The sequence below is a fragment of the Accipiter gentilis genome, chromosome 1 (genome assembly GCF_929443795.1).
Source record: "Accipiter gentilis chromosome 1, bAccGen1.1, whole genome shotgun sequence".
Taxonomy (NCBI): Eukaryota; Metazoa; Chordata; class Aves; order Accipitriformes; family Accipitridae; genus Astur; species Astur gentilis.
Genome location: NC_064880.1, coordinates 29,550,446 through 29,574,933, shown reverse-complemented (window position 1 = coordinate 29,574,933; position 24,488 = coordinate 29,550,446). Strand labels below are relative to the sequence as shown.

Here is a 24,488-nt window from a genome sequence, read left to right as displayed (position 1 = left end):
CCATGGCAGTAAGTTCCAGGTTGCTGTTGTGTAAAGTACTAGTGTTTTAAACCAAGTACCCCTTACTGTGTTGGAGGATTAGAATGATAGTACTTCAGCCTATCTACTGCTTTATTGATTATGTAAGACTCGATCTTATCCTCTCTTCCACTTTCTCTCCATGCTGAGGAGTTCTGGGCACTTTAGCATCTGCTTGTAAGGCCCCTTGTTCTTCACAGTTGCTGTGCTCTGAACCCTTTCTAGCTTCACTACATCTTTTTGGAGATACAGGGACAAAACCTGCGTGCAGTGCTCAAGGTGTAGATACACCAGGGTTCTACAGAGCAGCAAAAAGAGATGAACTGTCTTCTTTCTTATACCTGCCTGATTGATACATAGCACTGTTGGCTGCTGTTGTATATTGTCAGTGAAGATAACGTGATTTTTCCTATACTGACTACCAGTCTGATTCTGCAAAATATGCAAGTAATGTTTTTTTTCTTTTGCTGTTACCTGCATCTTATCTTTTGTCTTAATTTGACTGCTTAGATTTTTTTTAAGGTCCTGATTCCTATTAGTGTAGTATCTGTCTCCCCCAAAGAGCTTAACATTATTCACCTGGTTGGAGAGTCCACTGATGAATCCAGATCACTGATGAAGACATGTAAAACTAGTCCCAGTACCAGTGTGTGGCAATCTGCTCTCCTGAGTCTGTCTTGGACAGTGATCAATAAACCCTGCCCTTTGCTTATCTAAACCAAATCTTATCCTTCAGCCTGTAGAAGAACCTTTCCTTCAGTATTGTAGTAATGTATTTTCTTAAATAGCTTTTGGGGTGAACACCTGTGGAAGTATAAAGGAGTGTGGAATTTTATGTTCACTGTATCCCCTTTATTCACTTCTGGTTTTACACCCTGATAGAACTCCAAGGGTTAGTGAAACAGAATTTCCCTTTATGAAAGCCTGGTTGACTTTCCCAACAGACAATGATTCTCCATGTGTCAAATGGTCTTTTATTATAGACTCTACCATCTCACCAGGGATAGATGATACTTGCTAGTCTGAGCAACTAAACCTGGTTTTTTTTTTTTTTTTTTTGTGGGGTGAGGGGATGAGGTCTTTTGGGGGGCTTCTTGCACCATCAACATACCTACAAAGCTTGCTTCCTGAGCTATCATGTATTGCATTCTGTGCAGTAAACTCACTAACTCCCTCTATGCTGTGACTTCTGTGTCTTGACTTAGAAGTTGTTGGTTTTCCGATAGCTTTAGTTTGTCCTTTGAATAAGTGATTAAGATTACATTTGCGAGCTAGTTGTTAAGTAATAGGTTGGCAATACCAAAAAGTATGTCCAGAGAAGAAAACACACCAAGCTGACTCTACCTTTGTTGCAAATTCCTGATGCAAATGCATTAAACTTTCATTGCTTATTGCACTTTTCATAGAATTCACTTACCTTTCATATGGGTATGATGAAACAATAACAGCTGTCATAGGAGGAATGACTGAATGCTGTCTTCCAAGCTGAAGAGTTTAGCTTGAGTTGAGACATGGTTGTAGCCTTTTATCTCCAGGAATAGAGTAGGGTTTTTCTGCAATAGGAGATCAGGAGGTAGTTGAGATGAGGAAACAAAAGGAATTAATCATCTTGTGTAATAGGTGACTTAGTTGTAGAGTTGGTTGCAACAGCTGTGAAGGACAGGGTCATAATTGGATTAACAGTGATTGAATAATCTTGGAAGGAAGACCCATTAGGCCTAATGCAGTGAGCTGGGTGCAAACTATAGTAAGGACTCTCAGCTGCTGAAAGCTCTTAATAGCAAAGAAAGGTCCTTTTTCTCTTCTCTTCAGAGAATGCTTGTGCATACATAAACAGGCACAAGGTTTGTATATGTATACAATTAATAGCAGTAGTTTCTGCCTGTTTAAGTGTGTCCCCAGCCTTATTTGTTTTCACACGTGATGCACATGGTCATAAACGCCTCTGTCCCTTTTCTCTAAGTCTTCATTTGTCACATGGCTAAGCTCTTGTCAAAGAGCTTGCGACAAATAATTTAGCATTGCTTGATGGATTCTGAAGCATTCTGATGATGAGGGAGGAACCTTTAACACTTTTTCTTGAAAACATGTAAGGTGTACTGAGCTGCGTTTGTGTGTCTGAGACTGTTTACATTGCAGTATGTCCATACACACATGTCCTCTACCTGTAACTGGCATGTAAACTGTGACACTGCTTTCTATGCTACTAAAAGGGAGAGGCCTTTCTTAAAAGTAAAGATGGGGGGTGGGATGTTTGAAAAGCCTTATGCAACAATTCCCAAAGATCATGAAGAAAAGTAGTACCTAAGATGTTGACAATTGATTTGATTTTGTGTGAAGTACAGAACAGTTAAATACAATGAAATGTGCAGTTGCATGAAAACTAAATGTGCAGAAGCTTTGCAGGCTTGTAGGTAAAGAATTTGATTTAAAACTTTTGTTTGTGCATACGTAGAATTGAAAGAAGTGTATCTGACATACATTCATTTTAATTTAAAATGACCCTATGTAATATTGACTTTTCAGGTACAGATTAGGTGGTATGGTATTACCAACTTTTAAGGAATGGATAGAAAAAACCTTTGGAGCAAGTCTGGAGCACAAAACTACCTCTAGAGTAAGTAAATAGCTGAACCAGTTCCTTTGAACATTAGTCTTGGTGATAATCAAGACCACACTGTTAAAGATGATTCAGCTGTTGTCCTGAAGGTCATGTTGCACATAATTGATTTAAATATAGTGTATTAATACTTCAGAGTTTTTGGAAAAAGTATTTGATGCATAACTACTACATGAAACCTTCAGTGACTTAGCATGACTTGTGGTTCCAGGTTAACTGGTAGTACTTTTATTGGAATGAAAGTTTCCAACACAGGGAGTTTTCATCCTTGTTTGTAGGTTGCTTTTCAAGATTGTAGAAACCGTTAGCCTAGAGGGAATTGTTTATGCAACTTCAATGTTGCTCATGATAACAAAGATACAGTGAAGTTAAATTGTGCTGTGTTTTCAGTGTATTTTTAATGATATCAAAATTCTTATTTGACAGTAATTTTTTTTACATGGGTGCTGAAAACTGGCTACCAGAATACTCAAGATTGAGCTCAAGATTTTTTCAGAAAAACAACACATTTGGAATGTTCTGGGTTTTGTGAGGCATCCATATTCTGCTTTTCAAAAAGAGTAACTTGTATTATGAGTCACGAGACCTGACTCTCTTCTAAGAAGAATTTCTTTGAGGCTGCAGGTTCCTGCCTAGATAGATACTTAAACGCTGTTGAAAGCAGGCTGTGTTTATACAGTGACTGTAGCAACCCTGCCTTGGTAACAGTTTTACCCATTTCTTAAGTGACTTCAAGATTGCATCTTCTCTGAAGCAGGTAACTGCATAGGGCCTGAAAACTTGAATGTTTCTTCAGTCTTCTGTTAATCAAGACATCCTTTCATCTACTATGACTTGCAGGATCTCCATCTGCCAATACATTTTGAAAAAATTCATCTTGAGTGTTTTCCTTGACCAGGGTTGGACTTCACTGGCAGCTGCTTTAACTTGCTGTGACCAGAGGTCCTGAGAGCTGTTGTTCCCTTTCTACATGTAGAGGAAATATAGAACAAAGAGTTGGAGGATAAGGGCAGATTATTGAATACTATCTTGATTCCACAGTATGTCTTGCAAACCAGCTCTTCAGGATATCTGCCAGCAATGTTGAATGCTTTCCCATTATGTTGTGCCCCTCTGGTCCTGATGTTCTCATTGTGATCTGAAACAGGCTGACTAGCTTGACGTAAAATAGGACTCTTTGGAGTCTACAGTATATATCTGGACTTCTCTTAGATATTCTCAACTGCTACTGCAGGTACCCCATTTTCATGTCTCTCTCACAGTTCCTAGTTTATATTTCAGGTTGTTATGCTATACTGGTTTTTCACTTTCTACTGTCATCAGAGCATGAAGAAACTTGGGTATAAAAACAGCAGTAGAAGAGGGATCTCTTGGTACATCTGTCTGTCTCATGTCTTCCTGCCTCTATTGTGTAAGACTGGAGGCTTCCCTGTTGCCTGCAACTTTTCTGTTATAATTAACAACAGTAAATGTACTTGCTTCTGTGGTGCTCAAGGCCTGGTGACTTTTTCCCTTTTTCAGACTAGACTTACCACAGACAGCAGTTTAGACCTAGTTCACAGAAGCTTCCTGTCTAGCTTTTCAGTGCACAAATCTTAAAATATTCCAGTCCTGTGAGAATAAATAAAGGTATATTTTTTTGTTTGGTGTTGTGTGTAAGATCTTCAAGCACTTGGTGTTCAACTTGAAATGATAGGAGATAGTTCTTTCTGTGGAAATCCATGAAGGAAACCAAAGTTTAAAATAGAAAATGTAAGCACAGGTAGCAAGGATTTTCTTTTAAGTGGTTTAAAGATCTTTATTTGGTACCTATTTGTTTTTCTCATGTTTCCCAAGTTTCTGTCAGAGCTCTGATCTTTGGGTAAGCAAACAGCACTGTGTAAATGTGCATTAATAGCAGAATAGTAAGAGCTAAGAGCAGCAATCAAAGACCTGACTTCCTCTGTGCTTATTGTGACTGGCCCCTAAAATCATGATCTCATGGTAGTGGTGTACCTCTCAGTTGAACAACAATTAATCTCAACTTCTGGTGACAAGTGAGTATGTTGGAGGGAAAAGCCTTTTTCTCAGATGTCTGATACCTTATTTCAAGAAGCAGAATATTATCCTTGAAGCAGAATATTATCCTTAAAGCAAGTCAGAACAGCTCTTCCAGAACTCAAATCATTGTTAAAACTATATTTTCATTAGGTCATGTGCCCCATATGAAAACTCTAAACCAAATATTTGGCTATCCTTCTGAACCTCTAAATGTTATTAGCTATCGGTCGTGAATGTATCTCGTGCAGATATTGCTTTCGGAATTATCCCTGTAAGTACTTTTAATTTCTACATAACCTCATGTAGTTTCTTGTATGGTGGACACTGGTAGGCAAGTTTCATCACCATGGATCTTCCAACTACCTGAAAACTTTATTGTTGAAATTTAAGTCTTCCCTTCTTCAGCTCTCATGACTTTGAGAGTCAACCTATTCAGAATAGGCTGCTGCCGTGATGGCAGATGGGAGACTATTAATCTCTATTTTCCTTGCTGTTAGCTTGGTAGTTGGTGCTATCCTCTAAGCTTTTATCTTAAGACACATATTGGCAAAAAGCATCAGCTGTTCTGGAGGTTATGTAGAGCAAAGATAGGCAAAACTCCATTCCAGGAAAGAAAACTTAGATGGGTGAGTATACTTTATTGTAGAAGGCTGAAACTTCAGAAGGTGAAAGAAAAGTTAATTCAGTTTTGCTGTTTGCTTTTGGTATTTGTCAAGAAGCATAGGCTAAGCTCATCAAAGAATGTCTCTGACTACGTGGAACACTTAGTACAAAATACTTTTTGGTGGTAGGGCTGTACACAAGCTCACGCTGTCATCATTAGGCAGCCCACAGTCTTTCCTGATAGCTTTATAAAAAAAATTGCAAGCATGTTCTTCTGTTTGAGTTGAAGATGATGTCAGTTAATTTGCCAGCAAGCTTTTCATGACAGAAACTTGAAAGCACTGCGCTATGTTTTAACTATTATTTTGTGCAACTCCTAATTTTTAAGAATATTTAAAGATGTGGTAGTAAAAAAATTTCAGTTCTGTTCTCAAACTTGAGGGACTTCAACTCCTACTTTGAAAAAAAAATGTTGTTCAAGAATCTTTTTTCTAGTTGAAGTTGAGAAGTTAGTCATAAGACAAGCTCTATATCTAATTAAAGAAATCCTTAATTAGAGGCCATTTGTAATAGAAGACATTGCTTTAGAGAGATTACCTATGGAAAAGTATAAATGAATTTATTGGTTCCATTTTTAAGGGGGGAAAAAGCATGGTTATTTTGAAACCTTCAAAGCACTTAAAGGCATTAGACTTAATGTCTATAAAGATCTTTATTTTTGGGGGGACTGGATCCTGTAAAGAATCCTCATTCTCTAAGTAGGTTTAAAAAGTTGACACATGAGCTATGTTTTTGTGTCTGATATATAAAGTGGACTTGAGAAAAGAGGATTAAATAGCTAGGTCTGCACTTTGAGAAACCATAAGAATACTGTACAAGACATCTGTCCTGAGGACCTGGGAGAATGGGTCGTTAGAAAACCTTAAGCAGGGTGTCTCCCTCTGGACTTACGGAACCTTGATTCAAGGCCTGTTGGTAAGCCAAAATGTCCAGTGTAGCTTCTTTTGAAAGAAAAACTTTTTTCCAAGGTGTTGATGAGAACTTCTAGCTAGAGGCTTTCTGGAAACACCTATATGTTTGTGATTGAACATGGATTTTCTAAAGTATTTCTGATGTGTGAGGTCTACTTAAATCATGCCAGTTATGTTATATCAGTCAAACTTAGTTTTGCCTTGCTCTGGATTTCTGATTAGGCTTTGGTCTGAGATGGATTTAACTTCCAATATGTGACAGCAAGAGGTGAAGTGGGTTGGTAGAAACAGAATTGTAAGTAGAAGAATTTGCAGAGTGGGTAGTGGCTTTAGTATGTATTTCTCTATTGGAGGAGGAATTTGTAGTCAAAAAGGAATTTTGGCCTTCAGTCTCTACCCCTTTATCAACAGGAGAGTCTCTAGTTCTGTTCAGGCAGCTGTTTTTCTTGGATCTTGGGAAGTTTTTAAAAAGGTATTTTGTTCAGTATGTATTCATAAGCTAGTACATTTCTCCAAATTTATCAGAAGGAAAAAAACGATAAGAGTGTGCTACTGAAATAAAACTTTCTGTGTGCATCTAGTCAGCTGAGTACCAGGTAGGACAAGTGGGATCAGTGACTGAAGATGAAGAGGATTTCTGGGTTTCTGATCTTGAATAGTTGTGTTTGAGTTATCAGTTAGGTTAACTTGTTTTTATTATTTCTGTTGTACAGAAATGTTATAAGAGTGAATGTACCTTTAATGAACTTATCTTCTTGTATTGTAGGCATCCTTAAATGTTAATGATGTACCTCCATCCATTGTAAATGAAGAATTTCTTCAGGATCTTAGAGCCACTAAAATATCATATTCGCAGGATGCAGAAGATAGGGTATTCAGAGCTCATGGTAAGAGAACTTCATTTATGTAACTGTGCTGCTTTTGATGCTTCCTTGTTTGAACTTGTTAACTTATTGTTTGTGTTTCAGGTCACTGCCTACATGAGATATTTGTACTCAGGGAAGGAATGTTTAAGCGAATTCCTGATATAGTTGTATGGCCTGGTAAGCTTTAATTGTCTTATTCTCCCTTCTGTCTGGGAGGCCATTGTTTACTAAACTCCTGTGCTTTCTTGTCTTGGGGAAGATGTCTCTTGGTTCACTGACTTCACTTGTCTTTACAGAAACTGAAGGAATTTTCTCATGAATGGTAATGGTGATTGTTTAGCATCTGGATTGCAGGCTATACCTGTGAAATCCCATCATTTTGTGGGAAAGCCAAATTTATTATTAAATATAGCTGAAGTTTCTGTTGACAGCTGAATTCATGACTTAAGTAACCACAGTGTAATTTGAACTTGTATGTTCACCAAGAATAGTTGTCTAAATGGCAGTGTAAATCTTGTTTTTTAAAGGAGTACATGATGGTAAAAGGGTAGTGAAATGCTTGTATTAAAGAACTGTTTTATGACATGCTGTACTTAGGAGTTACAGGTGTTATACTTTATCAGAACAATTTACAAAGGATCATTGACTTGAAGAGCAGTGCGATCTGAGTACAGGCTAGGTCCACTTTAAATAGTGTAATAACTAATGCTGTTGTAGATAATATATAGCAGAAAATATGCTTGCTTAAAGTGATACAACTATTTGCACACTTGTGTGATTTTTCTACTTGAGTCATGTTTCTCTGCTCACTAGGAACTACTTTCCGTGTGCTGTTCTTCAGTAGCTAACCAAACAAATCATTTGATCCAAGTGCCTGTCAACTTCTGTTCAGCTGTATGAATCCAATACTTTCTTTACCTCTTATAACTCTCCCTGCTTTTGATAGCTGCACTGCATTAGAAATCCCAAAATTTCTGATAAGAACTTAGTCTTAGCTCAGTTTTGTTTCCTTTACTAAGGGGAGAAAGATCACAAATGGGAAGCATAAGAGGCACTATAAGATGCATCTCATTACTTGAGGACAGGTACTGACATGACAGCTCTGGTGACTACGAACAGCACTTGCCACAGCTTTATTTTGTGCAGCTTCAAAAGCAACTGAAATAAAATGTTTGACTACCTTTGTTTAAAGCTGCTCTGTATGCCAGGAGCAAAGTAGCCAGAGTTCATAAGCCTGTTTATTCAGTCCTGCTCATTCTCTGCTGTTTGCACGAACTCATGTTTGTACTGTATTTGATCTCTTTTTTTGATCCTTTTCCTTGCCTGTGCGCAAACATTTCTGCTTCCCTCTTTGACCAGATACAGAATGCATTCTAACAAAGTAAACTTCACCAGCAACTCTACTTTGGAAACTGAATGTCAGTCAGGAAGAAAAAGATGTGGTGTTTAGCAATCAGGATATACTTATTTCTCACTGAAGTTGGGCAGCTTATTTTCAATAAAAGTCTTAAACTTGATTTGTTCTCCAAGATATCTGGATTAATTAACCGTTTGGTAGCCCATCTTGCCCTGAAAATTTGCAGGAGGCCTTAATCCATGAGTTAGAGCAGGAGACTAAGGCTGTAGTTAGTTCTTCAAATGTAGAATTGTTTCAGGTCTAAACTTTACTCTGGAACTCTGATACTTCTGAGCCCAGCTTTTATTTAATGCCTAACTCTTTGAAATGTCTTCCTTGCTGGTGTCAGGAAAGGAGCTGCTGCTTATTCAGACTGCAGTATTTATCACTAAGCACAAATCCTGTTTTTTAACTGTTTGGACTTTTCTAGTTTGCCATGAAGACGTAGTTAAAATTGTGGAATTAGCCTGCAAACACAATCTCTGCATAATACCATTTGGTGGTAAGTGTTATGAAATCTCAAAACTGTTTAACATTACTCATGAAAATGTATTCTACTTGAATTAAATATGTGATCTTACTAATATATTGTACCAATAATTCAATAGTTAGATTTTTTAAGTAGTATTTTAAGTGTGGTCTTAATTTTTTTTATAATCTTGCAGTATTAAAAGCTGCTATATTAAATTTAGTGCAAGTCATTAAAAGTATGTCAACACCTTGAATATTGAATGTGCAAGAGGAGTGATTACATGAAGCTGAAATCTCTCTCTGCCTTGGAAGCCTTCTAGGAAATAAGTAGAGAGATTCAAATATCTGTTAGAGGTATCATGGTTTTCGATGCATTACTTGTGCTCTGTTCCCACAAACATGTATAAATTAGTGGGTTTTGTTGTACTGTTGAAGCTTGTAGGTCTGGGGAGGATTGTGGTCAGATGCTATACTGCAAAATTGTTAACCATAATTCTAATTTCCTTTTAGACATTGTTCAGTTTGAAAGTTAGAGTAGAGACTCCTGTGGCAAGGGTTTTCAGGAAACGTTCCAGGTACAGAGTACAGGTAAAGGCCTGTATAATCTGTCCTTCTCAGCGTAAAGAATTTCTAAAGGACTTTAGTTTTTTAATCACGGATGCTTTTTCCTCTAAGCCTGCTGAAGTAGAGCAGTGAACTACTTTGTTTTGACTTAGCCAACATCCCATGTTCCCTGAGCACTTTCATGAGTTCATTCTGTGAGAAGCTTTTTGTCAAGAATTCTTAGTTCTGTGGGTTATATCTGTGTTTCACTTGGTGCTTGCTTATGCTGTAGGAGTATAGCCCCTGTAGGAAGGACATTTACTATTTGAGAAGATGAGCATGTCACTGGAAGACAATACCAAACTAATGGAGTGGGTTTCTCCCTAAACCACTCTCACCTTTGCAAGATACATCTGGAGACCTGTAAGACTGCTACATGTCACCTTTGGTACTAATAAATTGGTATAGCTGAAAGCAGCAATATTGACTCTCTCTTATTCACTGGCCAGGGTAAAGAAAAATCTTCAGATTGTTTTCCAAGGCTGTTTACACTGAACTACAGTCAACTTCTGGAGTTATTACTATGGGGTTGGTATTTAGGGAAAATGCCACCTTTCCTATCATTGGAAATAAAGATGATGGGCTCTACTGCTCTTGGAGAATTTTATTAGTTGGCACTGTCTCTGTCCTTGCCACTGGTTGTTCTTCTGGTAGCTTGCTGTGGATCTCTTTAGCATCCTAGTCTCTCTTTTCCTATGGCTTTTGTAGTCTTTGAGAAGCCAAAGGCTTCTTGGAGGCTGCTCTGTGACATCCTATAAAGATACATTAGAAACCTCCAGAGAAGTTTGTTTGGTTTTATCCTTTTTTTTTTATAGTTATACCCTTTCAGTTTCTTTCTTGCTTTCGGATAAGTATTGCATTCCTGTATTAGGTAGACTTCTTAAGCCAACTTTCTAGGTAGAAGTGTGGTGGCTTCCATAGTGATCTCCAAAGAATATATAGAAATCATAGCTATCTGTTTCTTGGATGGCTTTGTTATTTCTTATCCTTTCTTGTTTTAAAACTCTATTCTGGACTTAACAGACGCAACTGAGATGCTCACAGAATTTCATGGTTTGTTATAGAGTGCTCTTAAAGCATTGTCAGCTCCAATGCTGCCTTGATTTTGTGAAACCCAGTTTGGGAGAAGGGACAGCCTTAAAAGGCTAATCACTAGCTTCCAACAGTTACCTTCAGTGATCTTCATTAAGTTCAATATCGGAAAGGAGGAAGAGAGGGATGCATGTGAAGAAAAGCTACCTGAGAGTTTTATGATCACAATGTCACTCCCATATTTGCAGGAGGGACGAGTGTCTCTAGTGCCCTTGAATGTCCTGAAGAAGAAAAAAGAACAATTGTCTCGCTGGATACATCACAAATGGTATGTCTCTCAATTTTTTAAATTTTTTTTTAAATTATCCTATGGTTACTTTGAATGGTGATCACTAGAGAATATTTCTCTCTTTGCAAGAATAAAGTAAGTACGGAAGTATTAATCTGTACCATGCATGATTAAATTGGTACTCCTTCAGTTTAAGTGGTATTTGGCTGATGTTAGCCCTGTATTACTTTGTGACCTGTATGTATTTGATAAGAAAAAAAATATCACTGTTAAGCTGCCTTATAGCAGCTTTAAGTGAAAATTGGAGGACGCTACTATTCTTCTATATTGGAACTTGTATCTGAGGTTAAATTAAAGTCTAGGAGGAAGTTATTTGTTACTGCAAATTTCACTAGTTCTTGCAGACTTAAAAATACTTAAAGCAAAGGTTGGTAAGGTGACCCAGTGTCTATAAATCAACTTGAAGGAGTGACTTTAAACAAAAAAAAAAAAACCCTAGATTTTTGTGTAGATAGCATCTTGAGAATGTGAAGTTCATAGCTTTGTGGCATTCTAGAAATGGAATTCTGTAAAACTTAGTGCTAGTTTTTCTTTCCATTATGAAGGAGCTTTATATTTTCAAAATGATAGTTTTATGACTGTGGTAATAAGATGCTTCAGAGGCAGTAGAATCTTACATCAGAGCTGCCTCTGAGTGCCTGCTGAACTCAACTCCTTTAGCCTTGAACATAAAACCTGGGGTTTGGCTCCCATTTTCTCTACTCAGTCAGTGGTGATTCAATTAAACTTGTTTCTCAGTGTGTCTGGCTACAAAGTGATCTTTTCTGCAAAGGTGTTAATTATGTATTGAAGGAAGCTCATTGAAGGAAGCTCTTCAGGTGTCTAGATGGAGTGAACTCCGAAGAGTACAGTACTGACTCAGGCCTTAATTTGAATTTACTGATTCATAGCCTGCAGCTTTGACTTCTCTCTGGTTTGGAGGTGGGAAAGGAATGTGGTTAACTTATAATCACGCTTTTGTGTCAGCTAGCTATTTAAGTATACAGCAAATCAGAAAATAGACCACTTTTCCTGTGTCTTGGATGACTCTGCCAGCCAATTCTTGCAATCCTTAATGAGGAGGGAAAATAAGGAAATTAAAGTGAAAAGAAGCGTTGTCAGAGTTAAAACCTGGGAGTCTCAGAGTAGTTATGATTGGCTAAGCTTTACTATTTTAATAGACACTTAATGGGTATCTTAATTTTGTATGTAGGGTATATTGCATAAAAACTGATTTACATAAGCATCTTAGATCAGTTAAGCAGTTTATTTTGAAACTGAAGGTGTCTGAAAGGAGCTGAAATAGCTGGCTTTGAATAATTAATTAGCCCAGGTGTTGTGAAGGGAGACAATTACTTTAAAGCATAGTTTAAATTGGACTACAAGAGGTCCACATTTGTCATTTGAAAAAAATCAAGGCAAAAGGAAGTTAGAGCGGTTCTCCTTCTATAATTTTGTGTATTACTGTTGTATAGAAGTACAACAGAAGTGTAGTTAAGAATGAAAAGTGGAAGGTGAAAGCTTGTATGGTGTCCTTACTATAAACAAAGCTAACCCCCTATTTAAGTTTCTCCATGTGGATTCTCCTTATTGATAAAAGTGCTTAGCGTACAATGTAACTTGTAGTGTTTACTACTTTTTCTGTTTAGTAGAGCATACTGATGGGACAGTGAGTATCTCATTAGATAAAATGATACAATCCTTCCAAGTATCTTAATTTCTGAAGTACTTACATAATCTGACATCCTGTAGTATATCTTGCTTCTAGCTTACTGTGTCAAAATCCAAGAGCTGAACTGGAGTAACTGAGTGCAGTCTATTTAACCCCTGGAGCATGTTTAAGAATACTTTTCTTGGTGCATACTTAATATCCAGATAGTCAGATTCATGCACGTTGAATTATGTTAATTTTGAAAATCACTGTTATTGCTTAACTTCTCTAAGAGTTTTTACTTAATTCTTTCTGGCTCTTCTGCATTTTCTTCTGTAAACATTCCTAGTATAAGTTGACTAACAATATGCATTCTTTTATAGTGGTTGACTTCATAAATTGTAACCCGTTGTGTTGCTGTTTGAGGGAGTAAGGGGGCTCAGCTTCCACTGCTGTAATAACTGGAGTTGTATTAATAGTAAACTGTATGACAAAGCATGTTGATCCTATAACATTAGGGAAGGAAATAAACGAAAATCTTTAACACTGATTCTTAGTTTTGATTGGCTTTTCAACAGAATCGGATTCTCTGGATAGATGAGAAAAACTTAACAGCTTGTGTGGAAGCTGGCATTGTTGGACAAGATCTGGAAAAACAGGTATGTTTAATTTGTCAAGCATTTAGTATTGCTCCATATTTTTCTTAGCTGTTCCTCATGTCTTTTCTAAATAATTGAATTCTAGCTTAATTCTTGTGTGTTTTCATGCAGACTGGTGTGGTAAGCATTATATGCATGGCAATGAACCATATCACATTGAATGCTGTATTTAATTAACATTTTAAAATCTTTTCTTTTTAGCTCTAGCCATGAAATTTGATTACAGTAATAAGTTGACAATTCCTAGGATGTAATGCTATACTTTGTTTCAGACCTTAGATGCACCCTTGTGGTTGCAAGGTGTGACGCTTGTTACCAAAACTCAGGGAAAGTTGAAATTGTCATTTTGTGATGCATGTTTTGGTCATTTTGGCCAGAGGTAGTTTTCTCAGGTTAGAGTATGTAACAGATTTGCTGTTGTTGCTGCTTCTTAAGGCTAGCTATAGGAGAGTAGCAGAAAGGATGAAGAGTTGCCCAAAACAAGAGTCCAGTGAAAGATTAGATCACCTTCATTTCTGAGTGACCTCTGGTGGCTCTTAATTGCAGTTTATCAGATGAGCCACAGCACTCTCAGGGTCTTTCTCAGTGCTCCTCTATAATCAAGCAAGTTGTGGATGTTTTTTACTTATCTTCAGGATGGGCAGTCCTGCTTATTTAAAAATATTCTAGGACTTGACTTGTTTGATAGCTAAATATTGTCTAAACTTTAGTGCCTAAATGCACTTTACAAATATGTAGACATTTGAAGGGGGTTTTGAACGTTTTGGTTTTTTCTGGACCACTTTTTAGAAGAAAACTTGTCATACTTGACTAACAGAGCTGTTTGTGATGGGGAAAGATAGCCTTTCCTGCCTCTTATTTTCCCTTTTATAATTTGATGTGATATTTTAACCTTTCCAGTCTGTTTCTTTCAAGCTTGGAATTAAAATGCAAAAAGAATATGCTCTGCATTTAAATAACATTTTTCTAGGGTAGTAGCTTATTTCACTACTATCTATCCTTTAAATGCCACAACTTTTCCTTTCACCTAGAGTAAGGGGACTGTATTCCCTTGCTGCTTATAGCTCTTAGGAGCTGAAATACTACTGTTGCAGTTATTATTTTTCAATATTTTTGAAAAAAGTTTTTTCAGTCAGGTTTTTCCTCTATGAAAAGAGGACTAGTAGTCAATTTGTTCAATATTGAATATAAACTAGTATTTGTACAAAGGTTTTAATATATGGAGTGACTCTGAGCATGTGAAGACTTCTGTGCCATTCGTTCAATGTGCAAAGAATACAAAATTAGATAATCTACTTAAAGTGTGTGTGTATATATATTTTAAACTCTTGTTGCATATACTGGAATTCCAGTATTACTAGCAAATGGGACGTGATTAAAGCTAGAACTCCAAGTTGTGCTTGTTTTGTGTAGTACAATCTGAGCATGACTATAATTTATTATTATAGTTAATGCCAATGCAGACTTCCACTGAAGTGCAGGTAGAATGCAGATGTACATCTGGACTGTACAAAGAAGAAACTGTTTGAAAGGCTTTTTCATTTGGTTTGCAGCTTGCTAGTATTAAATAAGCTTTGGATTGGAGGCTAATCCAACTTCTGTTGCCTTAAGAGACTTTACCAGTGTTAGCTAGCAGTTGCTCTGCAGTGAAGGGGTTTGGTGCCTCTTACTGTGTTTCTTCATTTACAGATACCATGAACCTTATAACAGTAACTAAAATCAAGAGCTGAACTCTAAACAAATAACAGATTTGGAAAACCTGGTATTTGACAAAAGTTAGGCTGTAAGTGCTATAATGGGGCATTCAAAGCCCATGTACACTTCACACATTTGTCTGTCTTGGCTAGTGACTCTACTGTGATTAAGACACTATTTTCTGTGAGGTGAGAGCTCCAGATATGAGTGGGCTCTGTAGGAAAGCCTCAGGTTACTTGTTTTTTTTCAGAACAGAATATGGAATAATAGCTGACAGATGAGGACTAAAGGTGACAAAAGGATAATGAAAATAGAACAATATTTGATATTGTTTTTTATAATAAGCATTATCAATCAGATTGTGATTTTATAGGAAAAGCTAATACATATTCATATTTTCTGGATGAGGCTGTCTCTTGCATCTGCAAAGTCCATAGCATAATCTCTCACCTGTCCTGTAAGTGCTCTTAGCACATGCTGTTCATACAACAGGATTCAAGAAGTTCAAGTGCTTTGTACATGCATGGTCAGTTACAAATTTTCAAAAGCATGGTCTTCTGCTGTGCTTGTGTTTATACAACTTGTGGAAATTGGTAAGTTGTGACTGAAGCAAATTTCTTGTCGTCTTGGGGAATGAGGAATGTGCAGGCTCCAACTCTTCCTAATATATGACCAGTAAGCATATGAAGCCACAAGCTCCTCTGGTATGAGAGAGGACAGTGAGCTAGATGTATCACCATAGACATTATATAGAAGTGACTTTCAATCATTTAAGTTAGAACGACTTTGCACAACAGAACATAGTTAATGATCCACATTATGTGGCATACTTAAATACCTATGTCCAACTGGATTTTTACCAGTTGGTCAGTGCAAACTGATCATCTCAAATGCACTAACACAGTTATCACTTAATGTGAGACTGTTGGGTCCTTAATTCTTCCTGTCCAACAGCTTTGGTGTTGCATTTCTGAGGGCATCCAATCAACCTCAGGTGCTGTGCAGATGGCAAAGCCAAGCTAATATAGAAAAATGAGAAACAAGTGACTGCTTAATGTACAGGAATGTGTGATCTGCATCACAAATAGTTGACAGTGTTGCATACAGGAAACTCAACCAGATGGCTGTATATTAAAACACATCACTCCTTGAGAGAATTAAGTACAGGCAATTTGCTCACATTTTCTGCAGACCTGCTACATATCACATTAGAATAGAAAGAACAAGAGATTAAGTGCCTTATTTATTGGCAGCATTTGTGCAAAGTTGGCAGTTATTTTTTCCTCACATGTATTTGAATTTGTACTTTCTTATGAACAATAGAGGTCTTAGTTTTAAAATGGGGGGGGGAGTATTATAGGTTGATACGTAGCACAGCATATGCACAGTAGAAGCAGAATCAATTTACATTTTATTTATATACCAAAGACAAAACTTGTGCCTCAATAAATGGGTGTGGTCAGGGTACTTATATTTAAAAAAACCCAAAACAACAAACCAGCTAGATATTGATGTTTGGAGTACTAAGCAAATGCAGGCTCTGTAGAATGTATATTTTTCTTCCTTTAGCTTGCTGAAAGTGGCTTCTGTACAGGCCATGAACCAGACTCCATGGAGTTCAGTTCACTAGGAGGATGGGTAGCAACACGAGCATCAGGCATGAAAAAAAACATCTATGGAAACATTGAAGATCTGGTAAATAGTTCTAATACTTTTTCTAATGAATTATTCTGTTTGGAGGTTTATCTTTTATAATGACTCACAATGAGAGGGAAAAGGGATAGTAAATTGCAGTTCTCACTTGATACAGTTTTGGCATCAAATCTTGACTGAAATGGTTATTTGCTTGCTTTTGGTATTAGTACTGATAATCCTTATGACTGATCTAAAAGTCAATTTCATTTTGGTACTCACTGGCTAGCTTAAGGAATTGTTACTCTGTCTTGACTCTGGTGCTTTCTCCCACTGTTTTGTGGTCTCTATTAATCCAGTGTAATAATCCTGTCAAACTTTTAGGATGATTCCAAAAGGTCCATGTTCTCTTCTACCTGTTGTGTGTTCCTGAAGTTGTCTAGTTGGATCATCTAACTCTGACAGCAAGCTAGCTCTTTCTACCTTCCTACCTTCCCCTAGGCTAGTAGTTTTTTTCAAATCAGTAGGCTGATCTAATTGACCATGTGGGTGGACAATGGTGAAATCTAATGCCATCACAAGGTCTGTAGGAACCATGAGGAAGGAAGCAATGGACTGGGAATGGCAGTATTCGACTCTTGAATCTGTTTTAAGCATTAAAATGGTTCATTTTTATATTAACCCAAGTAATCTGTTTTTTAAAGCATATTTTTTGATTTGGAAATCTACCTTTTCTGTTATAACAAATACATTGATATATTGAAGTTAAATCATCACTGTTCAGATTTTGCCTGCCTTTTTTCTTCAAACATCCAGGTTTCTGTCATAGTTTGTAGAATAGCCCTTCCACACATGTGGGTGTTTTCCTTCTTTCCTGCAGCACACTCTAGGTAATGTATCCCCATCACCTCAGGCTTTTTTGTCAGCTCATAGTTCAGATATGTTTGTTCTGTGCACAGATGAGACACTTTACTGTCAGTGACTAAGCTTGGCAGGAACTACACAGTTTTTATTTGGTAGGCCTGGCTGAACTAAAACTACCAGCACTTCCAAAGTGTCATCTCTCCTACTGCCTGAAGTGTTACTGAATGGTAGAGTTTTGCTTGTACTGGGAGATGTGAAGCAGAACGCCTTTCTATCAGGGAAGCATAACTTCAGGCTAAAACATCTTCTGAAACTTTCATTAGGAGGAAATAGGATTAAAAATTGATTTGGAACAGTTCATAAGTTTCAAAATAGCCCAGTGAGAAAGCTTCAGGGAAGCGTTTACCTTCTGAGGAAATGTTATATCTAGAAACGGTGTGTTATATATAAGCCCCCTAAAACCCACTTATTGCAGAATCAACAGTTTGTAAAATGCATATAATGAAATTCTTGAACAACTCGGAGCAGGGTGAAAATTATTTAGCTACCTGTGCTTGAAAGTTTTAAAGCCATCGGTTGAAATTCCGTAATTTTGCTTCACTTAAAGGCTTCACTAAAAAAGAAACCCAACAAAACAAAACCTACCCTTCCTTAGTATAAAGTAATTGAATAAAGGATTAAAAAAAAAATCTGGTCTCTGTATTGCATGTACATGAATAAAGCTGGAAGCAATAACATTGAAAAATTTTTTTAAAACCAACCTTCTAGCCTTACATATGTATTAGTCTTATGACAGATTTAATACTGATAATCTATTTCACAAAGCTTACTTCTGTCTTTCCTCTTGAGAAACGTTTCTGTAGTGACCAATGACTGAATTATATTAGCTTTGTCAAGCAGTAGTTCTAAAGCAAAATTTAAACCCTCACTTTTTTCCTGTGAAGTACTATGTATGATCTGGATTAAAATCCTAGTATTCATAAAGTACTGTCTACACTGAGAAAACAGTTTTAAATGGTATTGCATGCATGTAGCCAACAGCTGATTAGATTGGCATAGAACTGGAAACAATCTGTTGTGTGGGCAAACTATGCTGTGTTAGAAATGTTGGTAATAGTCTTCAGGTTATCCCAAATGTTCTTGGGGCTGCCTACAGAATGTCTAAAGTCTACAAAGCTGAACTGTATTAAGCTTAATATACATTTTGTAGAAAATAAATATCATATCAAAAAATCAGTGCTTAATGCTAGTATTTATAGTCATTGCATATTGTTTAAACAGGTGATTCATATAAAAATGGTAACTCCAAGAGGAATAGTAGAAAAAAACTGTCAAGTACCTCGCATGTCAACGGGACCTGATATCCATCACTTCATTATGGGATCCGAAGGTATAAACACAGTAATTTCACATAACTGCATCTTAATGCAGCTTCTGTAATGGCTTGGTGATTTGAGCATCTTTAATGCTGTGGCTCACAGTGTGTCTGAGTGGCATTATGCAGGCATGAATTTCTTGTGTTAGGATAATACATTGAGACCTTAATTAGGACTGTGAAGTTCAGCAACTCTGAACAGTGCTTAAAACAGATCTATGGAGTTAGCCTACAAGTCTAGTAACAAACATCATGATTTAGAGGATATCTTGTAAGAATTCACCATGTAAATAGTAAGGAATAAATCACCTACTACTGCAATACTGAACTTTTGGGACTTCTGACTTATGTTAACTTACTATATCCTGGTAAACATTTAAGCTGGGTAACTTGCAAGAAGTGTATCTTGCAACACTACTCAGTTTCTCTTTTTTCCTGAAGGAACTCTTGGAGTGGTTACTGAAGTTACGATAAAGATTCGCCCAGTCCCTGAATACCAGAAGTATGGCTCTGTGGTCTTCCCCAATTTTGAGCGAGGGGTGGCCTGCTTAAGGGAAGTGGCAAAGCAGGTAAAGAAAAGCTGGATGTTGACTTCCTTCAAGAACACAGATTCTAGCACTAGGGATGCTTTAGTATTTCTGGCAATTGATAAAAGGATTTGAGATAATATGAATCTCGTAAGTATATATAGTCCATGAGGCTTTTGGAAATTACGCAATTGAGGGTTGAGCATGTTCTGAATTTTCTTGATATTCTGAGCCAAATTGTGGATGTGTCTTTTAATGGCTTTTTTTCAGTGGGAGTTATTTGCATATCTCAGCACAGAAAATTCAGCTTTGCATCTCCTTCAACAGAGAGCTTTATCCTCAGATTAATTCAGGACTATGTAAAAGGGACCATTATTTAAAGGAATTAATTTGTAGCATGCAAGTAAAAGGCAGTTAAATTTATGGTTCTGAAGTGACAATGGAACAAAAGTCATGCAATGGGAGGATATGGCCTGTGTTTAGAAAACACTTCCTGAAGCACAGTGACATGTTCAGGTGAGCTGGATATTTTGAGGTGGAATTCTGTTTACACTGTCGTATTTAAACAGCCTTCTGAATAGTGTGGTCAGATGGTTTCAGGTAGCTAAACTCTGATGTGGGTATCCAAATTGCATAATGCTTTTCCTCGTGGCTGTGCTTCCAAGCAAATCTTACGCTGGCTAGCCACTTTTGTCACCGTTTTAGACTAACTTTTATTTGCTCTGTGCAAAACATATCAAGTAATTTCTACGAATGGTGGAACATACCCTGAGTTGGGGAAGTAATTTCAGAAATGTTTTAATTAATGCCAAACTAAACACAGCTTTACATTTTTTCAAGTGATTGGTTTAATTAATGACTTAATGTTCCAAGCCAGATGTTCAAACTGGTGTGTGTGAATGACATGTATATGCTAGTCAGCAGCACTTGCCAGTGCTTCTACTGCTAGTGCTTGTTCTTCCTGTTAAAGGTACCTAAACAGACTGTTTGGGAATGCTTAATCATATGGCTGATCAACATTTTTAGTCAATTGAGGAACTAGTGTCTTTTCCCTAGCTATGGCCATAGTTAGGAAAAAAAGGGACTATTAGCCATTTACTGTGGCTCCATTTCTAAGCTTCTGTTGCTGCTGCTGTTTCACTGCTTACCGGAGCCTAAACTACTTATTCCTCTCTTCTTTTGCCCCTTGCATCAATCTTGGTAGTAATTACAATGATTGTTATACGAAAAGCTGTTTCTTGTCTGTATTGGTCTACTTTAATGTAAGAATAACCAGCGTGCAGGTTGTGGGTGGATTGGTCTCATTTAAAACCACTCATCCAGCTTTCTTCTGTCAACCTGCCTGGTGAGCTATTGTAGTTCATGTTCGTTCTTCCTATTGTGCAACCAAATGTATATTAATGATATGATGGAGGGTGAACATGTCCAACCAAGTGATAAAGGAGTACTTCCATATCCATATGATGAAAACTAGCCTAAAATTCAGGCTTTGTCATATTCCTCTGGCCATATGTTTCAGTATGACTGGACGTGGCCATCACAGATTACACAATGTAGGCATGTGTATGACCAGAAGTTTTCCTAATTGAAGGCAGCTGTTCTTACTGGTTTTCAAACTTCTGTACAGTGCAGAATCAAGACTGGATGCAGATATGGATTTTAATTGCAGTCTGATGGCAGAACACTAGTGTACTGGGTCTGGCTGGGATGTTTATTTTCTTCATAGCAGCCCGTGTGGTGTTATGTTTTGTATTTGTGACAAAACAATGTTAACACACCAGTGTTATAGCTATTGCTGAACAGTGTGTACACAGTGTCAAGGCTTTGTTTCTTGCTCTCCTCCAACCAGCAAGTAGATTGGGAGCAGATGAGAGGCTAGGAGGGAATGCAATTGGGACAGCTAATGCAAATTGACCAAAGAGATATTCCATACCATATAACATCATAGTCAGAAATAAAACTGGAGGGGGGGAGTTTTTCAGGTGTTGTCATTGCCTGAGGCCTACCTGGATATTGGTCAGTTGGTTGTAATCGATTGCTTTTTGCATCGCTTTTTGGTGTTGGTTTTTTTTCTCCTTTTGCTTATCAAGCTGTCTTCATCTCAACACGTGAGTTTTCCCACTTTTGCCTTTCTGATTTTTCTCCCCTGTCCCACTGTGGGGGAGTGAGTGAGCAGCTGTGTAGTGCTTAGCTGCCTGCCAGGGTTAACCCACAACAATTGGACTTTCAATGGATTTGTAATATATGTTTATACTTGATTACATAGCAACCTAAGCTTGATATTCTAATACAGTATGGTATCTTTAGTGCATATGGCAATTTAGAAAAACAGTCAATACTTGAAGGTCAAAGATGTTTGGACTTAATCCTATGTTGGCTTGAGGTTAAACTGAAAATTCTCAATGCATTATACCTAGATATACCTAATAGATGTTGCTATTCAAGTGAAAACAAGCTTATTGTCACCCCTTTTCGATGATGATGATGATGATGATGATGGCCATAGGTCTCTGGTATCAAAGTGTGCTTTCTTGTATGCTATTTTTCAATGAAAATTTGATTGTCATGAATTTCAGCAAAACTGTGTACGTAATATTTTTATTTTTCTTCTCTCTCATTCCCCTAACTTTGCCCTCAAGAGATGTGCTCCTGCATCAATTCGCCTTGTTGACAACGCACAGTTTCAGTTTGGTAAGTATGTAGATCTTCTTGGACTAATATCTGTTTCCAAGGGGTTTGATTTTTAGTAGCTTAAGTCTGGTTTGGGTGGTAATTCTTTTGCTCAAAACTAGACAAAAAGGCAATGAACTGAAGTTCAAACTCCAGCTAGTGCCATAATGTGTACTTTCAGAAACAGAAGCCTGTCTTTGTCTCTAGGAAAACAGTATCAACTACAACAGTCAGTAAAGAGCCATGCTCTGCATATAAATACATGTGCTTTTTTTGCTACCTTTCCATTCTTGGCATGTAGTCTACTGGAATGTTTGAAATTCTGGAGGCACTTCCTCTATTGTGCTGTAAAGGAGCAGAGATGATAGTTCTGCAATATAGTACTTGAAACATTTTCTTGCTAAGAGTACTAATAAGTCAGTTGTGAAAAAAAAAAATCAGAATGCAGGCACCTTATTTTGAAGGGAAGTTGGTTGCTTCCTTTAAATTTCATAAAAGCATCACAAGTGGTATATAAATTCCTAGAAGTAGGAGTTTTTTTGAAAATATTCTGATGTGGCAATTATTGTTTGGGTGGGAGAGGGGCAATGACATGTCAAAAGTGAGCTGTCTATTTTTAAAAGAAGCTCAGCTGTAGTAAATGTCGTAAGTGTATGCAGATAGAACTAAGCTGTAGGCTTTAACTATAGAAAGTCAATGAAGCTACTAGAAGGTTACTGAACACAAATTTTGTGAAAATTTGACTAGTTCAAATACCTAAATAGGACAATGTCAGACATGCAGAGCAATCATTTTTGAGCAATTCTTAAGGAAAGCTGTAATTTTAAACTGTAGGAAATTTGGCAAAAGATGTCTTGTGGCTCAAGACACTCTCTTGAAGAACCTAAAGTTCCGCTACCCAAAAGCTAATAGTTTACAGAACTTGTTTACAGGTCTTGCTGAGACCATGCTGTTCTGATTGTAACCAGAAGATGAAAATGTACAGTGTGACTGACCTTGAAAACCTCTATTTTAATATCACTTGAACAAGTCAGAATTTCTGAAACTTCTTTTGGACAGAAGCCTCAGTGATGAATCTTGACTTCAAATGACATTAATATGATGGTGTTGACAAAAGTTGAACTTTGTTTTTCAAACCAAGGAAATCGGAGTTTGTGAGACCTGAGAGCGCAGCAAGCCTTGCTGCTTGCTTTGGTCACTATTGTGTTATACCGTTTCTTTAACATGTACAACAGAAAGCAGATGCATTTTTCTTTCTTTTTAATTGGGAAGAAGTTTGACCACTTACAAGCTTTAAAGCCAACACTGTATAAATCATTCTTCAACTTCTTAGGTTTGATCTGAGGTTGCAGCTTATATGGTCACCCGCAAAACATAGTTTCAGCTGTGTCAATACAGATTTTTCTTGTAGTCATTATTAAGTGGGCTTAAATGCAATAGTTTTTATGGATTTTTAGTTTAATAAATTCATGTTCTTCTGCTATCTGGTGCTTTTTTTGTGTGCTTGCTTAAGTGTGCTTGGAGGTGTACTCCTTGGGGTTTGCTCATATCTGCAGGGAGAGTAATCAATTGCAGAAGCTCATGCTTTATTCAGGAGGAAGTACTTTGTGAAGTATTTTAGAAGGAAGTATCATGTAAATGGTGCATAACTTTTTTATGAATTGGGCTCACAGCATGTAGGCCAGATGCAAGACTGTTAAAGTGAAGCAGTAATGGGAATTCAGAAGTTGCTTGTGACTAAAAACAATGGAACAAACAGTAAAAGGCTTTCATCTCAATTAAACCCAGTCCTGAGGCAGAGATGTTAATTTAACAGACTCCAAGACACCATTTATATATCCTGGTAATTTTAGTTCCCCGTATGTGATTAAGGAAGCAATTATAGCTTTATGTAGAAAATTTTGCACAAGTGACACAACCGTTACAGAAAAAATTGCTTAACTCCTAACTTGTACCATTTTTTACTATTGGTTTCAGTGGTTTTGGCATAACTTTAAAAAAAGGTCACTGATTTTGCTTAGTTTTGTAGTGTTAAAAACTAACGAAGTGCTCTTTTAAATCTTCCATATGCCACATACGTGTGAAGATCTAAACTAGGGCAACCTTAATTAAAGTGTCAAATGAAGTATTTGCACACAGTTGTATGTATGCCTTTAAAAAAAATAAATTAATGAAAACCTTTTCTTAAATCATCTTCTAAATGAGTAGAGTGAAGTCTCTTTATGATAGTCAAAGTGCTCCAAGTGATTCTTGCAACTTTGACTATTAAGCTATATTTTATTTGCCCACTGAAGTAGGAATTTTGAGAGTACTTTTTGCCTAACATACCATTTTCCACTTTTTGCCAAAGGTCATGCTCTTAAACCACAAGTTGCTTCCATTTTTACATCATTTTTGGATGGACTGAAAAAATTCTACATCACAAAGGTAACCTTGGGGGTTTAATACTGTTTGGAACTTGGCATGC

At 37.1% G+C, this 24,488-nt stretch overlaps 1 protein-coding gene across 3 annotated transcripts in view; it reads left to right on the top strand.

Annotated features, from left to right (window-relative positions):
• AGPS (alkylglycerone phosphate synthase) overlaps positions 1–24,488 on the top strand; it is a 63,129-nt gene that overhangs the window by 15,493 nt on the left and 23,148 nt on the right. For all 3 annotated transcript variants that reach the window (XR_007505768.1, XM_049798071.1, XM_049798062.1), the window contains exons 3-13: positions 2,545–2,635; positions 7,019–7,139; positions 7,221–7,295; positions 8,945–9,016; positions 10,869–10,948; positions 13,178–13,258; positions 16,523–16,648; positions 18,731–18,839; positions 19,266–19,393; positions 21,991–22,042; positions 24,372–24,448. Coding sequence is in view for 2 of the 3 variants with exons in the window: in XM_049798071.1 (XP_049654028.1) it covers positions 2,545–2,635; positions 7,019–7,139; positions 7,221–7,295; positions 8,945–9,016; positions 10,869–10,948; positions 13,178–13,258; positions 16,523–16,648; positions 18,731–18,839; positions 19,266–19,393; positions 21,991–22,042; positions 24,372–24,448 (1,012 nt within the window). In the remaining variant the exon portion in view is untranslated. The remainder of the gene's footprint in view (positions 1–2,544; positions 2,636–7,018; positions 7,140–7,220; positions 7,296–8,944; positions 9,017–10,868; positions 10,949–13,177; positions 13,259–16,522; positions 16,649–18,730; positions 18,840–19,265; positions 19,394–21,990; positions 22,043–24,371; positions 24,449–24,488) is intronic.